This window comes from Malus sylvestris, chromosome 11 (genome assembly GCF_916048215.2).
Source record: "Malus sylvestris chromosome 11, drMalSylv7.2, whole genome shotgun sequence".
Lineage (NCBI taxonomy): Eukaryota > Viridiplantae > Streptophyta > Magnoliopsida > Rosales > Rosaceae > Malus > Malus sylvestris.
In genome coordinates, this window is record NC_062270.1 from 3,816,673 (window position 1) to 3,844,020 (window position 27,348).

At 37.3% G+C, this 27,348-nt stretch overlaps 3 protein-coding genes across 4 annotated transcripts; 2 read left to right on the forward strand and 1 right to left on the reverse strand.

Annotated features, from left to right (window-relative positions):
- Positions 1-235: 235 nt before the first annotated feature.
- LOC126591281 (high mobility group B protein 10-like) lies at positions 236-3,566 on the forward strand. 2 transcript variants are annotated; one of them, XM_050256932.1, is made up of 6 exons: positions 236-581; positions 1,269-1,347; positions 1,725-1,887; positions 1,986-2,057; positions 2,575-2,930; positions 3,162-3,566. In XM_050256932.1, exons 1-6 carry the CDS (start codon positions 337-339, stop codon positions 3,249-3,251), a joined length of 1,005 nt encoding a protein of 334 aa, XP_050112889.1. In that variant the 5' UTR covers positions 236-336; the 3' UTR covers positions 3,252-3,566. The 2 variants fall into 2 exon arrangements, with proteins under 2 accessions (XP_050112889.1, XP_050112888.1); XM_050256931.1 differs by having other exon boundaries at positions 237-581; positions 1,986-2,063.
- A 4,261-nt stretch (positions 3,567-7,827) lies between these two features.
- On the forward strand, positions 7,828-10,433 carry LOC126591274 (uncharacterized). The gene has a single exon (XM_050256923.1). The coding sequence runs from the start codon at positions 8,357-8,359 to the stop codon at positions 10,103-10,105; it is 1,749 nt and encodes a 582-aa protein (XP_050112880.1). The 5' UTR covers positions 7,828-8,356; the 3' UTR covers positions 10,106-10,433.
- A 3,298-nt stretch (positions 10,434-13,731) lies between these two features.
- On the reverse strand, positions 13,732-17,691 carry LOC126591272 (WPP domain-interacting protein 2-like). The gene is made up of 3 exons (XM_050256920.1): positions 17,526-17,691; positions 16,151-17,335; positions 13,732-14,800 (listed from the first exon to the last, which is right to left on the reverse strand). Exons 2-3 carry the CDS (start codon positions 17,250-17,252, stop codon positions 14,064-14,066), a joined length of 1,839 nt encoding a protein of 612 aa, XP_050112877.1. The 5' UTR covers positions 17,253-17,335; positions 17,526-17,691; the 3' UTR covers positions 13,732-14,063.
- Positions 17,692-27,348: the final 9,657 nt, after the last annotated feature.

Sequence of the window (27,348 nt, forward strand, 5' to 3'; positions counted from 1 at the left end):
TTTTAATTGTTGGGAAAGTTTTCTAGATTCTAGAGGAAAATTTCTTACATACTACGAGCATTAAATGACTTGAATTAGTTTAGATTATTACTTTTATTGTAACTCCGTGAATTCAAGTCATACAATACATCAAAATATTTAATACTACGTAGTATTGGAGTTGAATCCGTCGTAGAGAGAGCATATCCAATATCTTATACAATCATATAATTTGGCTAATATAAAAAGGTGGTCCGTTACCTTCTGGTAGGGATAGAAATAGCAAAAATAAAATCTTTACCTAGCATCTTAATCCATCCATCAATCTTTACCATCTCTTGTTCTCTCTGACTAAACATGTCTGAGGTCCCAACACCAAAAATTACAGAAAAGGAGAAGACTTCTTCTTCCTCTGCAGCCATTTCAGCTCACCAACAACAACTCCTCTCTCTCTCCGCCAATGGGTCTTCTGTCTCATCCCCCGCCTCCGCTCCAAAGGCTTATCCTTCACCCACAGCAAAGTATGAGGAAGTCGTTCAAAGCTCCGACCTTTTCTGGGAAAAGCTCAAGGAGTTTCACGATTCGTTCAGAACCAAATTCATGTAAATTTTGGGTTTTTTACCTTTTGTTACAGCTTTTGATTTTGTATTTTGGGTCGTTTGGTGGATTGGGTTGTGTTTGCTTTGCTGTTTGGGGTCTTGATATATTGGCAGAATTTGAAATTTATGTTCTTGTGTTGTTTATTTATATATATTGTATTTGCATGTTGCTACTCAGTTGACTGGATTAATCAATTCATGTAATTTCACTCTGTTCCCCTTTCGTACAACTTAGATTTTGTTTTGTTGGGGTATTTGATGAATTGGGTTATTTTTGTTTTGCTATTTTGGGTCTTAACATGTTGGAAGAATTGGAAAATTGTATATTTATGGTGTGTTTTTATCTTTACATTGCTTCACTTGATATATTTCCAATGTTTTTGCATGTTGTAAACTTCAGTTGACTGGTTTTAATCAAAACTATGCCGCCTATTCCTCGGTTTGAATTGATTGAATGGCGAATGACTGAAAAATTGGATTGCATTGTTTGGGATTCAAGATGTTTATTTGAACAATATTATCTAATTTCCATCCCCTGTGGTGGCTCTCCTCTACCTTAGTTTGAGTTGGGGATGGTGGAAAAATAAGCAATCCAGACATTGAGTCAATGAAGGTTTAGTTTGGAGTACAGAAAAGAAAGAGAAAAGAAAAAGAAAGTCCATGACCATGTGCTTAATGCTCTTTGTGTAGGATTCCTACTGTCGGAGGAAAGTCTCTGGATCTACATCTCCTTTTTGTTGAAGTCACATCTCGTGGTGGGCTTGACAAGGTTCGTTCAGTTTATTTTTCTTCTTAATGGTTGTTTATACATGAGACTTTTGAAGCTGAAATTAAACTTATTGCCTGAAAAATGGATCTTAAACTCAGTTAATCACTATTTAACTAATTAGAATTTTCACGTGTGCCCGGTATAGGCTACACTCATTGTTTTTTGGAAACAAGCTATGCTGAATGGGGGCTGGGGTCTCGGCTGGGTGTAAACTAGGTTGACTTGTAACTATTCGTCTATTAGTTTTCTCAGCTCAGACCATTGTTGGTTTACAGATTTATGAAAGGGTGCAACTTTTTTTCATGGAGCATTCCAAAGTCCCCTCTTTTTATTTTGTGGCTTTTATTTAACTTCAAATTCTCTTCAACTGTCTACAGGTGATTAGAGATCGCAAATGGAAGGAAGTGATTGTGGCCTTCAATTTCCCAACAACAATTACCAGTGCTTCGTTTGTCTTACGGAAGTACTACTTGTCTTTGCTGTATCACTTTGAGCAGGCGTATTATCTCCATAAAGAAGTTTTTAGCATCCCAGTGCTTGGTAATTGAAGACATGGATCTGTGTTGGTTCTGTGTGTTATTTCATTGATTTCATCGATTAGAAAAATATATAGTTTTCTTGTTTCTGTTTTTTGCCAGAACCTGTAAGCAAGGACCTTTTCAATGGGTCAGCCACCATGGAGGAAGGTGCGAGTAGAAACCAGTTTCCAGGTCAGGGTACGTTTAACCTCCATCTCGAACCCACAATGTTATGGTTCTAATAGTAATTGCATTCAAACTTTTGACACTAGTTCTAGAAGTAGAATCATATAACTATATGTATATTTTCTCTTTTAAACAGTGAGTTTCCAGAAAACCTTTTATTTACAATCATAGAATGTAGCTCCAATTGACAATTCTCAGAAGAAATTGTATGAAATAGTTCGGTAACTTCTTAACGTTGGATAGTTGAATAAAGAAATTTTGAGATATCTTTGGAAAGTTGCAATTAAGAAGATAAACAACACAGGAACTTCCATTAGGAAGTCTGGATGGACCACATTGTAAATTTTATTAGGGAAACCGTCATATAACTTTATGACTTGCTATGAGGGTTTTAATTTCGTCTTTCTAATTCGGTATCATTATTTCCTAGATCCTCTGACCTTATTTATAGCATCTAGTTATTTGATCTGTAAGGTGATGAATTAATTGCAATATGGATCTGCTTTCTCTATCTTATGTACAGAAAGTGCAGAAGTGCAGCTTGGCTCTTCAATCATGGGAACCATTGATGGGAAATTTGACAGTGGATATGTGGTTACTGTCAACTTGGGTTCTGACGAACTGAAAGGTGTCTTGTATCATGCTCCTACAGCTACATACGTTTCTCAGAGCTTTTCGGACATGCCTACTCGACGGAACAGAAAGAGATCCAGGTTGGCATTACGTGATCCCTCTCGGCCCAAGTCAAACAGGAGCGGTTACAATTTCTTCTTCGCTGAGCATTATGCTAGATTAAAGCCTTTGTACTATGGGCAAGAGAGAGCCATCAGCAAGAAAATTGGGTACCTATGGAACAATCTCACAGAGGCTGAGAAACAGGTATGGTTAATTGGTGACTCAATTTTATTTCCGGTCACTCTTATATGTGTGTTCTGGATGATTTTGTGACGTGCATAGGTAGTATCGATCTAAGGTTCGAGGAGAAGCTTCACATGCTTGGATTTTTACTATTTCCATTTCCTTTCGTCTTGATTCTCTACATTTCTAACTTGCGGTATATTGGAAATCTTTGTGAAATCTTCATCATAACACACCATTTCTTCCGTGCAGGTTTATCAGGATAAAGGGACGAAAGACAAGGAGAGATACAGGACCGAAATGCTGGAATATAAGTCTTCCTACAATCCTACACAGCAATAGCCTCCTTGTTCGTTGCATAGGCAACTTGTTTCGTAGGCATCATTTTCCTCCTTGTATGCCTTGTTGTAGTAGTAGGCTAGTAGTAGTCGTCGTTGTTGCCGGCATTTAACCTCCTTTTCGGTTTTCATTTTTCTTTGCCATGGTTGCCCCTCAGCGTGCCCCATCTGCGGAAAAGAACTGCGGAAGGGGTGACAGGGGGGCAGCTGTGTGTAAAAAGTGTTGAATTTGCCTTCTTTTCGGATTAGTAGGATTTTACTGCAGTAACAATTTTTTATATTTCTTGATATTCCAATGTTACAATAGTAATTCCCGGAACTGCAGTCTAAAATTTATGACAATCGGATTGAATAAATCACATAGAAAGCACAGTTAAGATTAAATAGCTGTACAGAAGGGGAGATTTTTCAGTATGTCAAGAACATGGTTTGGTATACCGTGTCATAATACTAGTGGTAGGATATTTGAAAATTATGCAATGTTTATAGCACAAGATGTACGCAAATCACTACAACCAAATGCTGCTATTTTCATTGTTACTAAAGGCCATCATAAACTTGCTCTTTCCACTTTGCATGGTAAGTCATGTATAAATTTCAACTCCCCATAAAGTTCTTCTGAATGTGAACTGAATTAACTTGAACAGGCACTACAAGAAAACGAGGCAACATCCACGAAGCAAGCGCTGCTGTTGTTATGTAAGATGAACTCGTACAGTAATTGAGTAGATTGGTCGCGTAATCACACATAAGAATGATATTTTTTTTTTTTTGTTTTGTTTTTGTTTTTGTGATTCTATTTTTTAATCCCGCCGAATTAGGAAGGAATAAGTGGTTGTAGCATTGAAAAAGATAAAGCATAGAAAACAATGGGCCCATATGATATATCGATAGAAGTGTGGAATTTTTTAGGAGAGATGGGTATAGCATGGCTCACAAATCTTTTCAATAGAATTTTGAAAACAAAGAAGATGCCAAATGAGTGGCGAAAGAGCACTTTGATGCCTATCTACAAGAATAAGGGCGAGGTACAAAATTGCATGAACTATAGGGGTATTAAGTTAATGAGTCATACAATGAAGCTCTGTGAAAGAGTAATTGAGCATAGACTGAGACAAGAGACATGGGTCTAGGACAACCAATTCGGGTTCATGTTAGGGCACTCAACCGTGGAGTCAATCTATCTCTTACAAAGATCGATGGAAAGATATAGAGATGTGAAAAAAAATTTGCACAAGGTCTTCATAGATTTGGAAAAGCCGTATGATAGGATCACAAGAGACATTCTTTGGAGGATTTTAGAGAAGAAATGAGTACGAGTAACATATATCCAAGCTATAAAGGATATGTATGATAGAGTAAGGACTATCGTAAGAACTCACGAAGGACAAACCGAAAGCTTCCCCATAACTGTAGGGTTACATCATGGCTAATATTTAATTCCTTACCTTTTTACATTGGTAATGGATGAGTTAATGGGACATATTCAAAATGATATTCCTTGGTGTATGTTTTTCGCTGACAATATAGTGTTGATAGATAAGACTCAGGAATGAGTAAATGCGAAGCTTAACCTTCGGAGAGAAGTGTTGAAATCTAAAGGTTTTCGCCTAAGTCAGTCAAAGACAGAGCATATAGAGTGCAAGTTCAGTGCAAACGGAGGCTCAAATGAGTTAGGGGTGAGGATTGGAGATTAAGAAGTGCCAAAGAGCGACCGCTTTTGCTACCTAGGATCTATCTTGGAAGAGAGTTGGATGAAGACCTCAACCATAGGATACAAGCTGGATGGATATAGTTGAAGAGTGCATCCAGCATGTTGTGTGACCGTCGTATGCCATTGAAGCTCCATGGAAAATTTAATACGACGACAATAAGGACAACAATGCTTTATGACACAGAATGTTGAGCGGTGAAGCATCAACACGTACATAAAATGGGTGTAGCAGAGATGAGAATGCTTTGTTGGATGTGTGAATACACGGGAAAGGATAAAATTAGGAATTAGGATATCCGAGGTAAAGTAAGAGTAGCCAAAATTGAAGGAAAGATGAGAGAAAATCGGTTACGGTGGTTTGGACATGTAAAACGAAGGCCTACTGACACTTCGGTTAGAAGATGCGATTATAGGATAGAGGTTCAGGGCCGAAGTGGCAGAGGAAGACCTAGGAAGACTTTGGAAGAGACTCTAAGAAAAGACTTAGAGTACTTGGATCTAATAGAAGAAGTGACACAGAACCAAACGCAATGGCGTTCTAGGATTCATATAGCCGACTCCACTTAGTGGGAAAAAGGCTTTGTTGTTGTCAATGTTCCAAAAAACGGCCTAGACGCTGGGCAGTGGTGAGCCGAGGCGTTTTCTTGCAAATCGATTGGAAAAATTGGATGGGCTCTAGGCGGCCTAGGCGGACTATACGGGCTAGGCAGCTTTTTTTTAATGAAATTAAAAAAATAAAATAAAAAATCATATCTAAGTCTAAGTGGTTTAAAACTGTGAACTTGTTGTACATGTGTCATCCTACAATACTCCTCATTATGGTTATATGACATATATGCTTAATGTGTTTTTAAATTTTGGACTTGTTGGATACTCTTTTTGCATTTTATCGTTCTTTTATTATCGTATCCATGAATTTCATACAAGTATAATTTTTGGTAAGTGTCAATATGCATTCATTTACAAGATATACAAGAAATTTACCTAAATCTGCCTAGGCGCCAACCCGCCACCCGACTAGTGCCTAGCGTTTTTTAGAACCTTGGTTGTTGTTGTATTCTATTTTTCAATCGAAAGTAGACGAACTTGAATGCTTTCTTAATTTTTTTTCTAAAGAGTTGTTCACTACAACTAACACTAAGAGTATATTTAAGAAAGAAATACTCAAATACCAAATAACGTTATATTTATGCATAATCACGTACACTTAGAAAGAACCTCACTTGGCTGCTGAACAATTACCAGGAATTCCTGCTAAATACCTAATGTGAATTGAGCATTAGAGCATTGGAGCATTAAGCATTAGAACACTTAGCAGGAACTACTATCATCACAATAAGTTAGTCCAACTTCGATATCGTAATCATCATAAATATATGTCGTTTTAACATCTATGTGAATCGAACACTAGAGCTCTTAACCTCTTACATTGTACAACTAAGTGAAAATAACTATTATTAAACGAAGGGTAAGCTGGTCAAACGCAACGAACTTCCTTGACACATTTTCTTCGTCAAAGCATTAAGTAAAGAGTTTAAGATCATAAGTTGTGGATGTGACCCAATTCAAAATCCTTGCTCACACTCATAAAATTTAGCCCTTTCTAAACATGGAGGCCATTCAAAGGTTTGAAACCGCGTGGAAAAAGGAAATAAATTGCAAAATTTGCTCCTGTAATTAATTTCTTGGTTAGAGACTAATGGACTCTGGTCGTGTGTGTGGTGAGTGGTGAATGGTGGTATGAGGTGTGAAGATTCACATAAAAGAGGATTAAAAGGGATAATTATGACATGCGTTAACGTAAAGGATGGAGATAAGCACGGATTTTGAAACTAATTAATCCAAGAGTTCCCACTTTGCTAGGCTTCTTGCCCCTTCTTCCCTCTCCTTGATAGAGTAGGAAATCCTGTTGGGATTTCATTCCAAATAGAAAGAAAAAAACATCCTAATATGCTGCGGAATATCTTGTGTACCGAGATTTTTAATCGATATATTATTGGTTAAAGATTTAACGATCGATGTTGCAACAACCAAAAATTTGGTGTATAAGGCACATCGAAGTATTGTCAAATTTCATAGAAATACAAGGAAAATAAGAAGAAAACAAACCTAATTTTTGGGATGGAGGAATATTACAAAGAAAAGATTTGTATCCTAAATTTTTGTAAAAATTGAGAAAATTCCGGATGATTGGCCTTGAAGTATCTTCGAATGAAAATCAAAATTATAATTTAAATTCAAGATAAAAATAAGAAAAAAAAAGAAATTAAAAGGAGGAAACTCAAAAAGCCTTACTCTTTGGGGCAGGTATGGTTAGTGTAGTAAGTGGGGCTCCTAAATAGTCGTAGTGGGATAGAAGAGAGTGGCACGCTTCACACTGAACAGTTCTATGTATGGATGGATTCTAATTCCTTGATTGAAGTAGGTTTTAAAGTTGAGAAATGTTAAGGAATTCTATTCAAACTGAGACTCTACTGTCATCATACAGTTTAACGTTAATTTTTATATCAATATTATAAAAAATATTGTGTCAGAAGTATGAGATAACATAGAATTTTTGAAGAGTTACAGTTGTAAGAAAATTCACTTAGCATTTCTCTTTATGGTTTTCAACTTTTGATAATTTTCTCACTCTTCTCAGTCAGTGACTCAAAATTTTATGAGAATTTGGAGATTCTGAAAAAAAAGGGATTAACAGGCTTTGACAGTCAATTCCCCACGAACCAAAACTCACGCAAACAGCAGTTAAACCCACAATAATAGCATTAATTATGAAAAAATAAAACTAATTATGTTCATAGAAATAACAATTTGGTGACTTAAAAGACCAAAGCCTGCCCAACTGCTGCAGAATTTGGAAAGCTCCCTATCTCTCTCTCTCTCACTCCCCTTCTCTCTCTCTCTCTCTCTCTCTCTCTCTCCTCTCTAGCTCTTCTGGGTTTGTTCTGTGCTCCTTTCCTTAGCTATTTTCTAATCTAATCCTTTTTTTAGCTGTAATCTGATGACATCATTAGCTGGATGCCACAGAGTTTCCTTGTTTTCTTTCCCCTCTTAGCGTTCTTGATTTTAGGGAGGTCAGGATTTTCAGGACTTATAATTACCCAAAACAAGATTATGATCAAAGTAGCCTAATTTTGCTTCTCAGCTAAGATACCTTTTTTTCATATATTTATTTACATATATAATTATATATACATGTATAAATATATATTCTCAATCTCCTAGTAGGGTTCCGCATACTCATATCTGCTGTTTAGGTTCAGCTTCTTTCTTTCTTTGTATATTCCCCAAGCACCAAAAAAAGAAAACCTAGAGAGCTTGATCTTTTTAACCCTCACTAGTTGCGGTTTCACACAATCTTTAAATCTCCGAGCTGGGTTTTTTTTTTCTCACATATGGATATCCAACACAAAGAAACTAGGTTTCCGCCACTAGCTGCCCGCTATCAAGAGCCAACGCCCGCAAAGAAACCGAGCCGGGAAGAGATGGAGAACAACAATGGAGGACTGTTTCTGGAGCTCAAGGTTGCAAAGCCGGAACCTTTAGACCAAAACCCGCAAAACTCCTCCGCTGCTCCGCGGCCTCAATTCACCAGATTCTGCGAGGTCTGCGGCAAGGGTTTCAGCTCAGGTAAGGCTCTCGGAGGCCACATGAGAATACATATTCAAGCTGACAGAGAATTGTTTGATCAGTCTCGCAAGAACATGATTTCATCAAAACCCAAGATTTCGAAACCTAATAATTCCGATGTTGGAAGCTCGAATGCCGGTGGTGTTGTTGGGATTGGAGGTAAGAGCAATAGCATCAGCGATATGAAGCCTGTTTGTTGCGTTTGCGGCAAGAATTTTCCGTCGATGAAGTCACTTTTTGGGCATATGAGGTCGCATCCAGAGAGAGAATGGAGGGGAATTCAGCCGCCTCCGGCCGCCAAAAACAGCTCTTCCTCCACTCTGTCAGAAGATGGGCCTGATCAGAGTGAGAAGAAAGCTCAGGATGGTCAGATTGACTCGGATGAGATGTTTTTCGGGTCAAAAAGTTCGGTTCTTGATCTCTCCAAGACTCTGCCTAAATGGTCTCAAACCGCAAGGAGAGGGAGGAAGAGCGGCAGCACTGGACTAGAGTCCAACTCTGACCAGTCCGTCTCCGGTTTGGATTCGAGAAGTCCCAGGACTGTTGAAGAAGATGAAGAGCAGATGAAGGAAGCTGTCCATGATCTTTTGTTGCTAGCTCAGGCCAATCCATTGGAAGGAGGAGGAGCTGATGACACCATGTGTGAGGCCACCAACAGCAATTTCTTGATCACTGCCAATCAGGACGGAGAGGGAGGCCATGGGTACACTGCAACCGCCACCGTGGGATCCACAAACAAGAGGAAGGGATCACCATCTGAGGTGGAGAGGAGTGAGAAAAAATGGTATGATGAATATGGTGGGGGTTTTGGTCAAGAAAAGTCAACGGTGAAGAATTTCTTGAAGCTTGGATTGATGGAGGAGGAAAATATAGGAAATCATAATAATATGGAGGATGAATTGTCATACAGTCAGAATTCTGAGAGCATTGCGGTGATGAGGAGGAACAGGAGGAAGATGAAGTTGGTGGACTTGGAAGGAAGGCTGAGGTACAAGTGCAATCTCTGTGTGAAGTGTTTTCCTAGCCACCAAGCTCTGGGAGGACACATGTCAAGCCACAACAAGCTCAAGGGGATCGCGGTGGCCCACCCATCAATGGAGGACCAGTCTGCACCCGCTGACGTGTCGGCCGGTGAAGATAGGGTGCATGATGATGAAGCAGAAAGAGTAGCACTAGATCATCAGCAGCACCACCAGTGCAAAATCTGCAACAAGACCTTCCCAACAGGTCAGGCTTTGGGGGGTCACAAGAGGAGCCACTGGAATGGCCCCACTGAGCAGCACCAGCAGCAGGTGGTGGAGGGTCCCCCTGTGCAGCTACAGCAGCAGCTGCAAGCTCAGTCCAGTCAGAATATTGCAGGTGTTGGTGGTGGGAGAAGAGTTTTGGACTTTGACCTAAACGAGCTTCCACCAATGGAGGAGGATGACCAGCAAGGTGAGGGTGTAGGTTATCAGTATGGTGGGGCTGCGGCAGCTGGATGTGCACCTTCTTCTTACAATTCAGTTTCTAATTAGCCAGCCAGCTGAAGAAGCTGAGGGTTTTTTTTCTTCTTCTCTCAGTCTCTGGCTATCTGATAGTTCAGTTAGATTTTGTTTTTTAGTCTTAGAAACCCTACTGCTCTTTCCAGTTTGATCAAAGTGGGGTCCATTGCCATTGTCATTTTGGGTCAATTCTTTTCATGTAAAAGCATGATGATATGGTCCTCTCAAGGATTTTGCTTTAGTGGAAGGAGACTTCCAATTTCCAAATGGTCCTATAGCTAGTGTTTTTACTTTGGGGAGGAAGATGATGTAAAGAATCTGCAGGACTTGTGCATATATACAGTGTTTCTTTTTGGTTAAATTAGTTTCCCAACTTTCTCTTTCATTAATTTTCTTGTTAGAGTTAAATTGTTTGATTCCTTAAGTTTTAAGTTTCAAAAGCCTTTTGGTACTCAAATCTCAAATGTAAGTGCTCTTTTCCCCATAGTGATATCAAATTTACGGGATTTACATGATATTATTATACGGTTAGATTGTTTATTTAGACTATTACATGACATATATTGCCAAGATTTAAAATAGAAGATCAAGGTAAAAACAAACGGATTTGAAATCTTTCCTTGCATATAATTATTTTAAAAGTATTGAATCTCTCAAACATATTACATCTAATTTTTTCTAATTTTTATAGAAAATTTACCAGCTTATTGTCAAATTCAATTCCTTTCTTAAGTTTCTTATTATGTGTACATGTTTGCAATTGATTATGATTTGTTTATTGGTGATGTAATGCTAATAACATATAACACTAAGTAGGTAGTGGAGGCCACAAAACAAAGGAGACATTTTTTCTGAAAAAAAAAATGTCAAGAGACTTCTCTACCCGTAGGAGCTTTTCTCCATCAACCCAATTTGCAAGAATCAAACTTTTTTTTCTGGGTGGTGCTATCTAAACTTCTTGTGGGGTCTGTTTTGAAAACGTGTGTACTGAACTACTGATAGAGATGTAGATTTTTTTCCAAATCATCTAATTTAATTGCAAAATCATCAAAGGTGTTTAAACATTGGTTATTTTAAACACACAATTCTTAATTCCTCTCCAGCTTAAGCTTTTACCATCTCTTCTCACCTTGTGACCAGGTTAGCAAAAGAATAAGACAACAGATTAAGTCAAGTGTCCAGATTCAGCTAGGGTGGTGCTATTTACACTCATTTTTGCTTCTTAAATACCTTTATCGATTTTTGATCGTCGGATCAAATGAATTGAAGAAGATCAAAGGTAAAATATTAACAAGAGTACTATGGAAGGAAAAAATTAGTGTGAGAATAACATTATTTAGTTTGCAAAGGTATTGGTATATTAGTTGTGTTGTGCACGAAAGTAGTTTGTGGTAACTTTTATTTTTCACAATAGCATTGTATATATTTCCTAAGTTTTATGTCATCACGCCCCTGAAAATTCTCTCGCCAAACATTCCCGCAAAATATGATGCTACAAAATGTTCACATACTGTAAATTTAAATCATTGATTGGACTGACTTTAGTCAAATTTAATTGTCTAGATTCATTGTAAAACATATAAACATTTGTCTCGCAAAAAAATGGTAAATTTCATAGTTAGTTACTTGTGTGTGGTACTCCTAATGCATTTGCATTGAATGATCGATGCTTTGCATTTGGCATAGAAGAAAATAGAAGGGATATGATTCAACCGTTTTCTTGGCAATTTCTCGTGACCTCAAACTTTCTAGACAATCATTTTTTACTTTTATATCCATTGGCACCTTTCTCATGCCATTTTCTTAACTGCCAAACATGCAGTACCCTACCATTGTCCCATACGCTTTCGTGCCTTTATGGCCTTGGTACTAGGATACACTCATACACATATGCTTATTGCATTAACTCTGGATTAATTGTTAATTACAAGTTAATCTGTTTAATGCTAAAATTCTGTTTCATGCACATCAGGGGCGAATTTGATGAAGGGCCAGGAGGGGCACGTGTACTCTCTTGGTTTGTTTGCGTTGAAACAAAAGAGTTTAACAAAAGTTAAACATCAACATCTCTCTAGTGCAACTCTATCACTTGATTCTCGTTAAAGATCACTAAAAGAAAAAACTATATTTTTTCAGCAAACGACACCATTTTTTAAAGGAGTTCAAAGTTAATCTTTTTTTCTTAATAATAAAAGACCCATTACTGCTCCATCCTCTCAATATGGTAGAAAGGTAATTGATGCTTAATAGTAGCACTGGATTTGACGCGGCCATGGTCGATAAACTATGCCCTAACTAGACTTAGGGCGAGTACAATAGAATGGAGACCAACTACGGAATTTGTGTCCTTAAAAATTTCTAAATCTAATCAAGCAACTACCTATCACATGCATTATATATCACTATTACTTCTCTTTCAATTTCAATTTGCCTATGAGCAACAAGAAATTTCTAATATACTTCAGTGTATAAAGTTTTTTACTGTTAAATTTTTAGTCAAAAATTCGATGAACAAAATTTGACGACCATGTGTATCTTGTACACAAAAGCACATAATTTTCGCTGGTCAGTAAACCTAAGAAAGTCTTTGCCATGACTTTGAATTTCTATGTAGAATTCAGTGAGATAGTCGAGGAATTGTAAATGGTATCTTAGTCAGCAACTACCAGTGTCAGTTGGAGAATCGTTAGTCGGTGTCCATGGTGGAGCCCAATGATGCAAGCAAAAGGAGACCCCACATTTGCCTTTGCCTAGCTTGGTTTGCCAATCCTGCGGGGAGCATGCACATTTCTAAGATCCTGAGTTCGATTCTCTTTCTCTGCTAATGCTTGTATTGAAAATAATAGTGAGAATGTTATTGTGTATTTTTGGTGGATTCAAAATTGTCACTAATAGTGAGAAGATATAAAATTGTCACTAAACTCTTTCATCCTCATTTTTTTTCTAAAAAATGAGACATGACGAACCACAAGTATCTACGGGCTTGTTTGGATATGTTTATAAAATATCTGAAAGCGCTTTTAGTTAAATTGATTTTGAGTTTCAAAAGTACCTTAAGTGCTTTATGGAAGAAGCACCGAATATGTGCTTCTTGCAAGAAGCACTTAAAATGCTTTACAGGATCCACTTGGATTTTTACTAATAATTGGTATCAAAAACATTTTTACCAAAAACGTTTTCAGTTATTTTAAAAGCACATTCAAACTAGTCATACATCTTTTGGGCCCCAAGGGGGCTAAGTTTGGAATTGCACCATACTCGTGAGCACCAAGCAGATTCACAGTGTACAAAATATCGAATCCAGAACCTTCTGTTAGATCTTCCCTTTAGGAATCTACTGTTCGCACTTTTACATTAAACCACTTGTCATGGTTCACTAACCTCTCTTTATCTTGGTGTGTAATTTATTAGTTATGAAAACGAATACAACAGACAAAATTAAACAAGGAAGAGCGAGATGGCTCTGGGTTAGTGGGGTTTCTCCTTCGATTTCAGCCACTTTATTTTGTTTTATGGATTTTACCTGTACCAAAACAAAAACTAATGCGTCTACAAACAACTGGATCGTTTGATATGCAAGCAATTTTCGACAGTAGATCGTTCTACACAGCTATAAAACAACACATGCTTGTGCAAACACACGAGACCTGCAAGCTATGTGCGAGAAAACCTTAATTACGTCTTAAACATCGTCAAGGTAAATCGATTACAAGTGACTCGATGTCCTTAAGTTTCGACTCATAAAACTATCCGCCAAACCAAATCGAACACGCAAAAATTACAGTCATGGAAAAGTATAGTACGCTATAAGCAATCATTTTGAGATGCTTCTGTTCCTATGAAAGCGAAAATTACAACAATGTTACAAAAAACGAAAACAGAGAGCAAAAAAAAAAGGTTCTACATGATAAAAGATCAAACTTGACCTTCCAATATTTGCCTAAGGAGGTTGAGAATACACAAGAACAAAATGGCGTTGCTACTCTCGGACTCAGGTGGGTACAGCCACCCCTGGATGGGACGACTGCGAGAAAAAAACCAAGATCGCCAAGCCCAGCAATATCAACTGAATAAAAAGACATGAAGTAATCTTACAAAATTTCTTCTGGATGGTGAAGACCTCTTCGGTCTCTAAAATATCTCCGGATAATTTTCCCAACTCCTCTGTTCGTTCCTTTAGCTTTGTGGCCCTAATTTCTACTTCTCCAAGCTTGTTCAGCATCTGTTCTTGTTCTCCAACTACTGCTTCTTGCTCATCAAGCAGTGCGATTTGGCCACCTGCAGCAAACTTCAACCTCTGTGTGGAACTTTTAATAGCAATAAACTCGACCTGGGCTTCAATCATTTGCCTAAACACACCGTCAAGTTCAGTTTCTAGCTCTCGACTTTTTTCCTCCTCTAAACCTACGGTACTACCTGAATCTTCTTTTGCAGACTTGCCAATGTTAATCATATCTTCGAGTTCAGCAACCCTGGATTCCTTCAATTCCAGTATAGCTCTTGTCTCATCCAGTTTGCTTTCCAAAAGCTTCACATTTTGTTTCAAACTGAAGACCTGAGATTCCAAGGAATTCGAAGAAGTTTGTCCAATCTTATCAGAACCCAAATGGTCAGATAAGTTCAATTCATTAATTCCCGGATCACTTGAATAGATATCGGCAGGTATACCACCACCATTAGAATCCGTTGACAAAGTTTCCTTCCCAATCTCCCCAAATTTCTGAACCTCTGCATGTGCACACAAGACTCCGTTAATTTAATTTCCTAAAAGAAGCCATAACAATATAGCAGAAATCCCAAAAAAGGAAAACACAACCAAAATTCATATTTCAGACAAAGCAGTTACAAGTAGCTTCAGCAGGAAACAAACCATCGCTAATAAGAAACACAGACAGCAATAAGTTAAGAAAAGAAATCAACGGAAACTGCATTGAAAAGCAAAGCATGATCCATTAATCAAAGTATCAATATGCAGACCCCGAGAAAGCACATATCCTGGAGGTATACCTTATTCAGGTTTTGACTTTTTTAGATTTATATAAAGTATGCAATAACCAAGATGGATGGAACACGAGACAAGAAATAGGACAATACTAGTTTCCTTGAACTAAGCCTTCGTCATACAAGAGGAAAGAGACAGTAGGTGCCATTACACCGCCACTTCGGAGAATAAAAAAGAATAAAAAACAATAACTTCAATGATGATATAAATAAGTTAAGTCAAGCTTCTCAAAATGCTTATGTGTCAACCAGAAATATTCACCAAATATAATAGGCATGAGGGACATAAGATGAGAGGTATTTCAAAAACCCTTTTTACGAAGATCCCCTAACCACGCGGAAAATTGAATAAACTTCCATGAGTAAAAGTATAACCTTAAAAGAAGATTAACATATGGCTGTCATGGAGACTCTCCCACCCATTGATTACACTGTCTGCAGACTACTCTAGTCAAGAGGTCCTTCAGACTACTCTAAAAATGACCAAAAGATTTGCTTGCAGAACTCCTAAATCTATGCCCTCTATACCACTTGGATCCAACAATGGTCGATGGGTAATAACAATGGAGACTTGCACTTTTACAGAAAAAGAAATGTGTTTAGCACAGAACACAGTTTTGCGAGATCAGGGTTTCCAAAATAATCTTTATATGGTTTTAATAGTCTTTCTATGGTTTTAATAGTTATTTCTACTGGTTTCTACCCTATCCTGACCATCAAATGAAGTAGCTGAACAAAAAATTCTAATTAGGCAATGAACAATATGATAAAAAGGTCGTACCCAGTGCACAAGGCTCCCGCTTTACGCAGGGTCTGGGAGAGGTGAATGTCGGCTAGCCTTACCCCCATTTATGGAGAGGCTGCTCCCAAGTCTCGAACCCGAGACCTACCGCTCATGGGCGAAGGCACTTGCCATCGCACCAAGTGCGACCTCTCAATGAACAATATGATGATTCATCAAATTTGTTAGAGCACCAACACGTTGAGAAATAAATGACCGGAAAGCAGCAATGCAAAACAATAACACTATAACTTTATTTTGTAATTTTTCAATTTGAGGGTTTTAGGCAGTCTAACCTTTAGCAAGTGCTTCTTGTACAGAATGGAGATTAAGGATAGACTCGACCAGTGGATCTTGATCTGTCAAGGACCTATGATTCTTATTTGTTCCTCCATTAGCCATCCACGGCAAGTCTGTTGGAAAGTCACCCTGAGAAAAATCTTCAACATCTCCCACATTCTCTTTGCTACAACCAGTTTGAGCTTCTTCACTGTACTGTGGTTCACTTGCATGAACTTCATCACTGTTTTCTTCATCATGACTCATTGACCCTCCACTTTGCTTCCCGTTACTAGTCAAAATCGGACTTTGCATAAAGACAAAGTTGGAGCTTCTTGAGTCAGATTCCATGCTTGAATAAGAGTTTTCCTTCTCGATTGTGCCCCTGTCTCCTCTATGCTTCTTACTACTTTCGACTCGTGTCTTTCCCTGTTGAGCCCTTTGAGCTGAATTACTCACACTCTTCCCGCTAGAACTCTTCATCTTGCTCTTATCCCGCACATGCCCAAATGCTGCAGGCAGCTCAAACTTGGGCTTTGGAACACTGGCAGCAGTCGAAGACTTGCTACTCCAATCCTCACTGTTCTCAGAATCTGCACCAGCAGCAAATGCAGTACCAACAGCAAATCTAGAATCCGAACTTGAACCAGGAATGGCAAAGCCATCGACAACTCCCAAATTTCTTAACATATTCACGGATCCAACAGAACCTTCACTAGTATTATGTCTGATCTCAATGGGTGAATTCTTCGGCTGAACTGGGCTTCCATTACCGGACAAACCCCGCTTCAAAACTTTACTAGAATCATCAACTGCATTGTCCTTATCACCCTTGGCAAAATTTCTCTTAATTCTTCTCCACTTCCTTAAGCCGCGCCCTTTGACGGTTGGAGGTGACCCCCCACCGGGAGATTTGGCTGCCAGCGGACTCGAATTCACTAATTGTTCAGTGCCACCATCATTATCTCTACTCTCTCCTGCATTTCCAATCTCACTACCACATGACCCATTGTTCCTAATCGAACTACTACTGTCGCCATCGCCATCAGCAGCAGCAGAATTGGAAACTGTTCGTGGGTTTACTACAATATCTTCCACAGATTCATTTTCCAAATCCATAACATAGAAAAAGTTAGGTTCTTCCCTCACCCCTTCAATCAGATCAAGAAGAACAACTACAATTCCAACCCATGACCCAAAATCTAGCAAATACAAAAAATTGAAATTAAATTTCGATCATGAATCTAAACACACTTAAATAAACGAAGAATTAAACAGATTCAGAGAACCAAATGGTTAAGCAATTAAATTCCGTATAACCGAAATTCAGAAAATTACTAATACGAAACGACGAATTCTAAATTTGGGATTTTGGGGAATTGGGAAACTTACCGTTAGAATAACTGCCTGAAGAAGCCCAGAAGAAGACGCAGGGGGACGATAAATTCGAAGGGCATTGAAAACCCTAAAGTGTTATCGGAATTGCGATTTTAAAGCGATGAAAACCTAGTTAAGAAAATTTTAATTAGGAAAATTAATTCGGCTAATTATTAATTAACGGGATAAAAATGATAAAGGGGGGAATAAATAATGGCCACTTGCACGAGGGGTGGGCCCACCCGCACCGCACACCACCGCTGGCCATCTGATCTGTTAGTCTGAAAGGGTCGGCTTTCTGTTGCTCTTGTTGGTAATTTTGTTTAAAGGTTTGCATTTACGTAATTAGCCCCTAACTCCCACTAATTATCTGATTATCTTATTGACTCTAAAATGGGGTATGGCAAAAAGCTTGTATTATGATCTAATGGTATTACTCTTTATTTATACGTGAGAGGTCTTAGATTCAATTCTTGTTAAAGACGAATTTGATATACATTATTACTAGTTCATTGTGAGACTTACCCAACTTCCCAACCCCTTTTTGTGTAGATAATATTGTTTGTTTCAGAAAAAAAAAATGATACCGACAAGAAGCTTGTACCTTAAGTGGTTATGAATATTCATCTTGCACTTAAGGTTTTAAGTTCGATTTCTTCCTCCTTCACTATTGTTTGTATAAAAAAAGGTCAATGTGTATTTTAGACATGGGTTGAGAGCATAACAACTAAGCTTGGCAATTCATTGTACAATCTCGTTAATCTGACTCGAAAATAACATATTTCGAGTTAATCTGTTAACATATCGGATCATTATCGGGTCACCTTTTAAGAATTCGATAAAATATTATTTTCTAGATCTAGACATTAGGTATAACAATTTCTTGTAAGATCCGTTAGTGACTTGGGTCGTTATCATATCACATATTAAAAACTCGTAAAAATAATTTGTATGACATGAAAACAACACGAACAAACAACACATGGCATGTTTACCATGCCAAATAACAACTATGCATGATCAACCTAATAACAACACATGGCATGTTTACCATGCCTAAACTCGATCTAACAGCTGAAAACGCGTTTCTATTCAACCTAAATTCACATAAGGAAACATTTTCATTTTCTGGCTCACATTGGAGGTACAATTGGGCCATATTTAGACATGTGATGGTTTGGTATAAACAAGGCCTGCCACTCGCCAACAGTCCAACCTTTATGAACAACTTGATGTATACTTTCTTCAACTAGTGTAAAGTTCCTTTGAGATTTTGTCACTTGGGACAAGCAGAATCGAATATGAGCGGTACTTGGAGTTGGAATTTATAATTGAAGAATATTATCGAACTTCTACATTTGCCTTTTTCTATTTATTTTTCTCCATCGTCACTTGATACGTGTGTTCTATTCAAATTAAACTACATAATTAATGCATTAAATTCATAAATTCTAATTTTTCCATTTTTTATAATTTATTATAATTAAAAGGAGGGGGAGGGTTCGAACTATTACAATAATTTAAAGGGAGCTTTAATGAAAAGAGTTTGGATTAAGTTTAATTTAACCAAAAACCACCCTATACTATTATTTAACCAAAAGGGCTTTATATTTAATGATAAGGACAAAACTATTATATATCAGACCCTATAAACCTTAAATACACATGGGCTGAATTAAAAGCCCAAACGAAATAATTTTTTTTTCAGCTCTTACCCCTAACGGAACCCCACTCCGTCAGCCACTTCCGTTAGAAATAGATTTTCATTTTTTTACAAGTATGCCACTTCCTCATAAAAAAAATTGAAAAAAAAAACCCAATAATTTTATACGACCACAAATCCCATCTTGAATTTTGTTCGTTCTTGCTTTGTTAATTTTAAATCTGAGGGGAAAATGTTATGACCTGTTTGGTCGCTCAGAAAATTTCACTGAGATTCTGTTATTTTGACCTACAATATTGGACGAAGGCGCACTGTCCATGGGAGTTGGGGGAGAGAACGAAGGCGCACTGTCCGTGGGAGAGGCCGAGCTGGGATTGAAGGGAGGCGGCAAGGGTTCGGACTCGAAAAATGAACTCGGGGTAGAGAATATGGTAGCCGGTGGCTGTGTCGAGGAGGGCAGGAGTGGAAGGCAGGGGAGGGGAGTGGTGGAGGCAGGAGATGAGGTAGTCGGTGAGGGAAAGAGGTGTGGTTTGGGGAGGGGGTTGGGATCTGGGTCTCAGGCTGTGGAAAGCCTTGGTCTTTGAGCAAAGCCCATTCTTTGGATCAATGTTGCTGCCCTTCTGTTGAGTCGCCATTATTGTTTCAGTTGTTTGAGGTTAAGGTTTCAAGATTTGAATTGGATATGGAGGTATTAAAATAGATATTTTGGAAAATAACTGTCATAGATAATATGTGGATGAACACTTGAATAATCGTTATTATATATCCAAAGAAAAATCAGATGAATTATATTCATATAAAAATGGATGGATTACTATTTATGCATAGTATTTCATTGTTTATTTGATAAAAGTTTGTAAAGTGAATAGTGTTGCATAAATAGCAGTTATTTTGTTCCCTTCCAGAAATAGTGTGAGTTATTTTGGTTTAGTTTTCAAAAATAGTGTGTAATTTTATTGTAGTTCCATAAATAGTATGAGTTATTTTAGTTCAGTTTCAGAAATAGTGTGGGTTATTTTAGTTTAATTTTGAGAAATAGTGTGTAATTTTATTATAGTTCCAGAAATAGTGTGAGTTATATTGGTTTAGTTTTAGAAGTATGGGTTGTTTTGTTGTAATTCTAAAAATATTGTGAATTATTTTGGTTTAGTTTCATAAATAGTTTTGCAATAGTACCATAAATAATGTGCGTTATTTTGGTTCAATTTCAGAAATAGTGTTGGTTATTTTGCTATATTTTCATAAATATTGTTTATTTTGTTTCCTTCCAGAAATAGTGTGTGTTATTTTGGTTTAGTTTCAGAAATAGTATGAGTTATTTTGTTGTAGTTCCATAAATAGTATGAGTTATTTTACTGTAGTTTCAAATATAATGTGAGTTATTTTGGTTCTGCTTCAGATATAGTCTGGGTTCTTTTGTTGTAGTTTCATAAATAGTCAATCAGTTTAATAAATAGTGTAGTACCTATGTCGGTTTCATAAATAGTCAGTTAGTTTAATAAATATAGTGTAGTGCCTGTGTCAGTTTCATAAATAGTGTACTACATGTGTTAGTTTCATAAATAGTCAATCAGTTTCATAAATAATGTATAGTACATGTGTCAATTTCATGAATAGTTAGTCAGTTTAATAAATAGTGTAGTACCCGTGTCAATTTCATAAATAGTTTGTCAGTTTAATAAATAGTGTAGTATCCGTGTCAGTTTCATAAATAGTGAGTTTAATAAATAGTGTAGTACATGTGTTAGTTTCATAAATAGTCAGTCCGTTAGTATCCGTGTCAATTTCATAAATAGTGAGTTTAATAAATAGTGCAGTACATGTGTTAGTTTCATAAATAGTCAGTTCGTTTCACAAATAGTGTATACCTATGTCAGTTTCATAAATAGTCAATCAGTTTAATAAATAGTGTAGTACCCATGTCAGTTTCATAAATAGTGAGTTTAATAAATAGTGTTGTACCCGTGTTAGTTTCATAAATAGTCAGTGTTCAATTTAACAAATAGTGATAGTTTTAGTAAAAAAAACTTGTGTTGGAAATACATATAAAAAAACTTGTGATGGAAATAAAAATAACCAAATCACTAGCAATTGCAGAGATTTGTACATAAAAAAATGCAGATACAGGTTATTAATCACAAATGCTGAGAAATACACACACACACACACACACATATATATATATATATATACGCAAATCGTCCCTAAACTCTTTACGAGTACATATATCAATAGATTCACTCATTCATACAATCTATTACCACAATTTTTTTTAATTGTACGGAAATAGAACAACAGAAACTAAGAGAACTTGTAAATTGAGCTTCAAATTCTAAAAAATGGCCACATTCAAACAAAAAATAGTGGGTATATATAAACAAATCCAGAGCCATCAAACACAAGTATGACAGTCCAGAGCCACTAAACCCTTCCATTTGCTTCAAAATCCCTTGCTCCCTACTACTCCAGAGTCCACCCAAAATGTGAAAAAACCAATTCAATACTCAAACGAAGAAAAAGAATTTGCCAAAAAAAAAACGCAATGAAAGTGAGCGAATTTCATTTGAAGTAAAATGATAGTTGTTGCTGATCATTTGGGGGGAAACTATTAGCTGCTGCTGCTGCTTCAGCTAGGGAACACTTGAGTGGAGCTAGGAGACTGGGTTTTGGGGAGAAATGTTGGGTGTGCAAGTGCCGCCGTTCAGAAGATGCAGGTCAGCATCTGAATGTCGTTGTCGTCAGATCCGGCTCCTCTTCTGGCAAAATCACCTCCAGGAGCTACGAGTTCATCGACAAAAGCACATCCAGCAAAATCGCTCAGCCATCGAGCCAATACTCACGGCTGCAGCAGTTTCTACCGAGGAACTTCGTTGGCAGGTCGGATGACGTGAAGCATATTGTTTGGGTTACGTGCAACGCGACAAAGAGATCGTTAAGGAGCACGGATCTCTTCGTGCCTCCCATCGAAGTAAAATGGGAGCCCATTGATATGACGGAGAAGAAGGTCGGATGATGGTGAGAAGCGAAACAGACCAAATAAACGGCAAGACTTGACGTCATGGTTAAAATTGGAAGCTCAATAAATTATATTCCTTGGGCTAGTCTTATTGGGCTGATTTGATGTTGGGCTTTGTCCTAACCATTAAATAAACTTGTTACTTGGTTTTTGGTTAAGATTTAAAGTTTTCAAATCTTTTTCATTAGTTTTCCTTAATTTAAAAGATAGGGAGTTTCGAACTTGGGACGCATGAGTGAAGACTCAACACCCTATTCATTAGAATATTTGACCTTAAAAGCATGAATTATGTAGTTTAATTTATTAGTTGATTACATGTATCAAGTGAGGATAGGAAAATGTAGATAGATAAAAGGCAAATGGGAAGGGTAGGAGGAACTTGTCCAAAATCCACAAATTTTTCCATTTTAATCTTTAAGACTCAGAACATCTTCTACAGATATGTCAAACTATTAGTGAATGATTTAGAAGTTGGCACCTTATGTAGATACTCTCAATTAGTCCATTGAACCACATAAAATCACAAGCATATATCACTTTCTTTCAATGCCGAAATGATCTGAAGCGAGTCGCTCTCGAAAATAACATTGTAGAAACCCTTTATCAACACCAAAACCAAGCCTTCCCTAAAAGCTAAAGCCTCCGCGTGAAGAGGGATGGAACAAGCTGAAGTTTCTCACAGCCCCTGTAACAAAATTTCCATGGTAGTCACCCACCAGCACCACAATTCCAACACCTTTAATCTTGAGATCCTTGTTCCAAGCAGGCAAGCACCGTCAATGTTCACCTTGAGCCGCCCCATTTGAACTCTTCCGGGTTAGAAGGTCTGGGCTTAGGGGGGCTTGAGTTGGCACAAACAAACTCATGCCAGAGACATAACACGAGAGACAAGGATGTTCGGGGCTTCAAGCTTGTTATTGCAAAGCCTTGAGTTCCTTGCTCACCATATTCCCCAACTCAACATAACGAGGAGGGTGGGAAAGAATGCAGTCGCAGCGAGCGAGTGACTAGAATCATAGTAATTTACTAACTAGTTAGCATTTAAGCACTTACGTGCATATATTTAATTTACGATATTAACTAAGATGGTTGTTAATGTATCTGTCTCTCTAAATAGTCTACTTTGGTCATCAAAGAGCAAACAACATGTGCAAAGAGAACAAACCAACTCTAACTTCAATTTTTATGGTGTGTTTGTGGTGTAAATGTAATCATGGGACAATCAAAGCAGCAAAGATATATAGGATAGGATCATTGGAGAGTGATTAAAATATACAAATTAGGGTTTTAATAAGGTGATCTCAATATGTAGGACCCATAAAATAGAAATTCAGAAGGCAAAGAAATGAGATTAATTTATGAAAAAGAGACCAAGCTTTCAAGGGAGCTTGAGAACCGTGGTGACATTATTCATGTCAGTAGGACTTTCCAGCTATGTTCCAATCATGCATATCAATTAAATGAAAAAAAGATCCAAAACTATATAGAATTTACTTAATAGATGCTCTTTTCTCTTAGCTTTGATGAAGGCCATAGGGTTTGTTTAGAAGGATACTTGCATCTGTTTATTTGATACATTTGGATAATTAAACGATATTCGATTTGAATGATTTATTTGTAAGGATGAGATCTTCAAATGAAGATTAAGAACTTGAACGACTTCGATTATGAATTTATACAATGAAAATACGTTATTCGCAAATGATAAGATATTTGCATTAATTCCTCCCTTAAATGATGCAAGTATTATCGGTTTAGTTATTAAATTGAAGATAAATAATATGGAAGCTAGAGATCATTTATTTTTTTTCCCTCCATAAAAAACTCAACATGAATTAATTAGACCAATTGATCAAAAAAATGTGCATGTCATTTTAAATTTGTGCTTCGATCTTTCTTCTTATGGACTGAAAGAATAACGCTTTGTGAACAGAAAATTTTCTTTTGGAGAAAACAAATCAATGGGAGAAGGTAGTACTAGCACATCATATGGTGTCATTTATTGGATTATATGGAAACACATAAAGTCGTACACGGACACATGCATGTTCTTTAACTCTAGTAAGTTATATGGTACATGAAATAATTCAAATTTGAGTAATGCATGGGTAGAGAGTACTATATTTAGAAAAATAATTCATGACATAATATCGAATGATAACTCTGCATATGCAATGAGTATTAGTATATATTATTTACATTAGTTTTGTTGGTATCACATATATTGGGCCTCAGACTTTGACACATTGGACCTCATTATCCAGCCCATAATTATGTAAAATGAGAAGTCTCTTATTCTATAAAAGGGGACTCCTCCCCCCTCACAAAGGAGACTAGGGAATACCCCCAAAACATACAAGTCTCAAACAACTCAGAGACAACACTTTCTTCCTCAGGGGGACTCCCTTTGAGCTTGTAATCCATACATACAGTTACAGCGAAATACAATCAACATCAGTGTGGACATAGCCCAAACATTGGGATGAACCATGATACATCTTTGTGTTTTTGGGCGTTTGCATGATTCACGGTCGGATTTACGTTGTTCCAAGACCTTCTGGTTTTGTGCATCAACAAGTCTAATACTCTAAACCAAGTAGACAAGGTGCTCAAACAAGTAAATGAATAGACTCCATTGATGCCTTCTGAACGGTGAGAACCAGTTTGCACGTATTGGTATCGATCTTGATTACAAAAGATTAATTAGATGTTATGGTTGTAGATCAAGACGGTTTGTTAAAAAAATAAGTAAATAACTAACTTAAGTTACAATACAAGAACTCATGAGAAAATGAAAGTACGACTGCGATGCCGACCTAGATACATAGATTGTTTCTTTTGACAAATGTTGTTACATTTGTTTTTATCTTAGTACTTAGTAATATGCATTATACACGTAGCCACCTATATTTTCTATAAATAAAAACCACTACACGTATGTCTAGATAATATACTATAAATAAAAACCACTAAACATAATCATAACATTAATTTATGAGTCTGAACACTCTTTCACATGATTATATATCTAAAGAAATAGGACAGGAAAAACTATACTCTTTCAGATTTTATAATTGTTAGAGACTGGTGTATTATAGCCACCTGCATGCAACCAAGTAAACATACTTGGGAATGAAGAGTACAAAGAATTCAAATTCTCTCTAGATCTCACAGTTCGGACTGAATGAATTGAGAATTTCGGACAGTTTAAGAGAGGAGATGAGAAGAGATCCAAACTCTTAATTTGTGTGAAGTGAACCAGTGGGATGAGGGCCATAAGATTTAAATAAGTAATCTGAATTTCTCGATGTGATAGCCCTTCCCAAATTTTACTATTTTATGAATTTTTAAAATGTGAATTTACGAAAATGTCCTAGAGGCGAAGGCTTTGACTTCCGTTGACCATTGGTTAGAGAGACGTATAACTTATTCTTGTAGCATATCCTCGTAGTACTCGTTGGTACGAACGCGTAGGCGAAAGCCGTTTTCGAGTCCGGATTATAACGATATAGTTACGGACATTTGAAATTGGTTACTTGTTAGTTTAATTTTGAACTCTCACCATGTGGGAATCGTGGACCAATTAAATTAAAGGGACAAGGAACCAATTAGAAAGGAAAGAGAGAGCATCAACCCAATGAGAAATTAGAAAAAAAAAAATAAAGAGGAAATGAGGAAGGAGAGGCTGCCCAATGGCAGCGGAAGAGAGCACAGGAGGGGGAATGCCCAATCAGAAGAAAGGGAAATGAGGGGAAAGGAGGAAGGGGGAGAATGAGAGGAACCGGCCGGGTTCCCCTTTGACCCGCACCCCTCGACTTGTTTCTACCACAATTTCCAATGGTTTTCCATCGGATTTTCCACGAATTGGACCTAGCCACCATTCCCAAACATCATAGCCATTCCCTCTTCCTACCACACCTCAAATTTCAAGAGATTTGGGCTTGAAATTGGGAAAAATCGCACCAGTGGGTGCGACGGTTCTTGGCCGAAATTCAACAAATTTTGAAATGATTTCATGTAGTTACCATCACCTTTAGACTCCCCTTGAGGCCTAGAACAAAGCCTAAGCCTTTGTTGGAGCGGTGGAGCACCGATTGTGGCGGATTAAAGACACTATATTTCTAGGGTTTCAGAGAGTTTGAGATAAATATGAGCTTTTCCCGGCCAAATTGGACTTGGCCACAGTTATAAAACTTGTTCTATTCTTTGAGATCTTCATTTATGTAATTTTTGGTAATTTTTAAAAATAGTTGAATTTTCCGGCGAGTCGGGGCAGCATGTGGCCAGGGGGCCGTCGATATCATTCTTAGGCCTAATTAGATGCCTTGAGTTCAGTTTTGGTAATTGTATGATGTAGGTTGATTGTTAGAATCTAAATTCTCTACGTTACGTTAATAGACCATTATATGAATCAACGATCCGACCGTTGAATCGTCACCAAACTTTAATATGTTATAGTACGTAATATTTGAGAACCATAGGAACTTACGGATCGGGAATCCGATATACGAATCTTCCCAAATTGGATTTGTAAGTTCATAAAATAAAAGGTTAACCGCCACTTGGTTTTGGCAATTGGCAGATATCTGACCGTTTGATCGTTTGGATCGTAATGAGACTTTAGGATGTTTTTCTAGAAGTATAATGTGGATCTTTGGAAGCAACAGATCGGAAATCCGTGATGCAGATCTTCCGAATTGAATTACGTAGGGATGTGTTTTATATAAATTATGTATTTTATCGGTCAGAACTCTGAGATGTGATTTGATAATTGGTCATAGACGACGATAGTTCGTGATGTCTCAATATGCGTGCTAGGGAGTCATAGCACGGACCTCAGGTAAGTGGGTCTTTTCCTTTCTATCGTATATTATATATATATATATAATTGACAATTCCACAAATGTTTATAAATTGATTATTGCATATAACTACTGGGAATGCTTTGATGTACTAATGTGAACTACAAATAGCTTGATCCATGTTTAGGGTACGTAAGCAGTCTAACGAGACTTTAGATGCAGCCATACAAGAAGTGAGACTAAATAATTGAGGCAATAGTCTTGTTTAGGGAATTGAGTAATGTGAGGGACATTGGTGGAAAATGTGAGAGTTAACCTTATGTCTTGGTGATTAATTGTTTGTCATAAATCAATGTG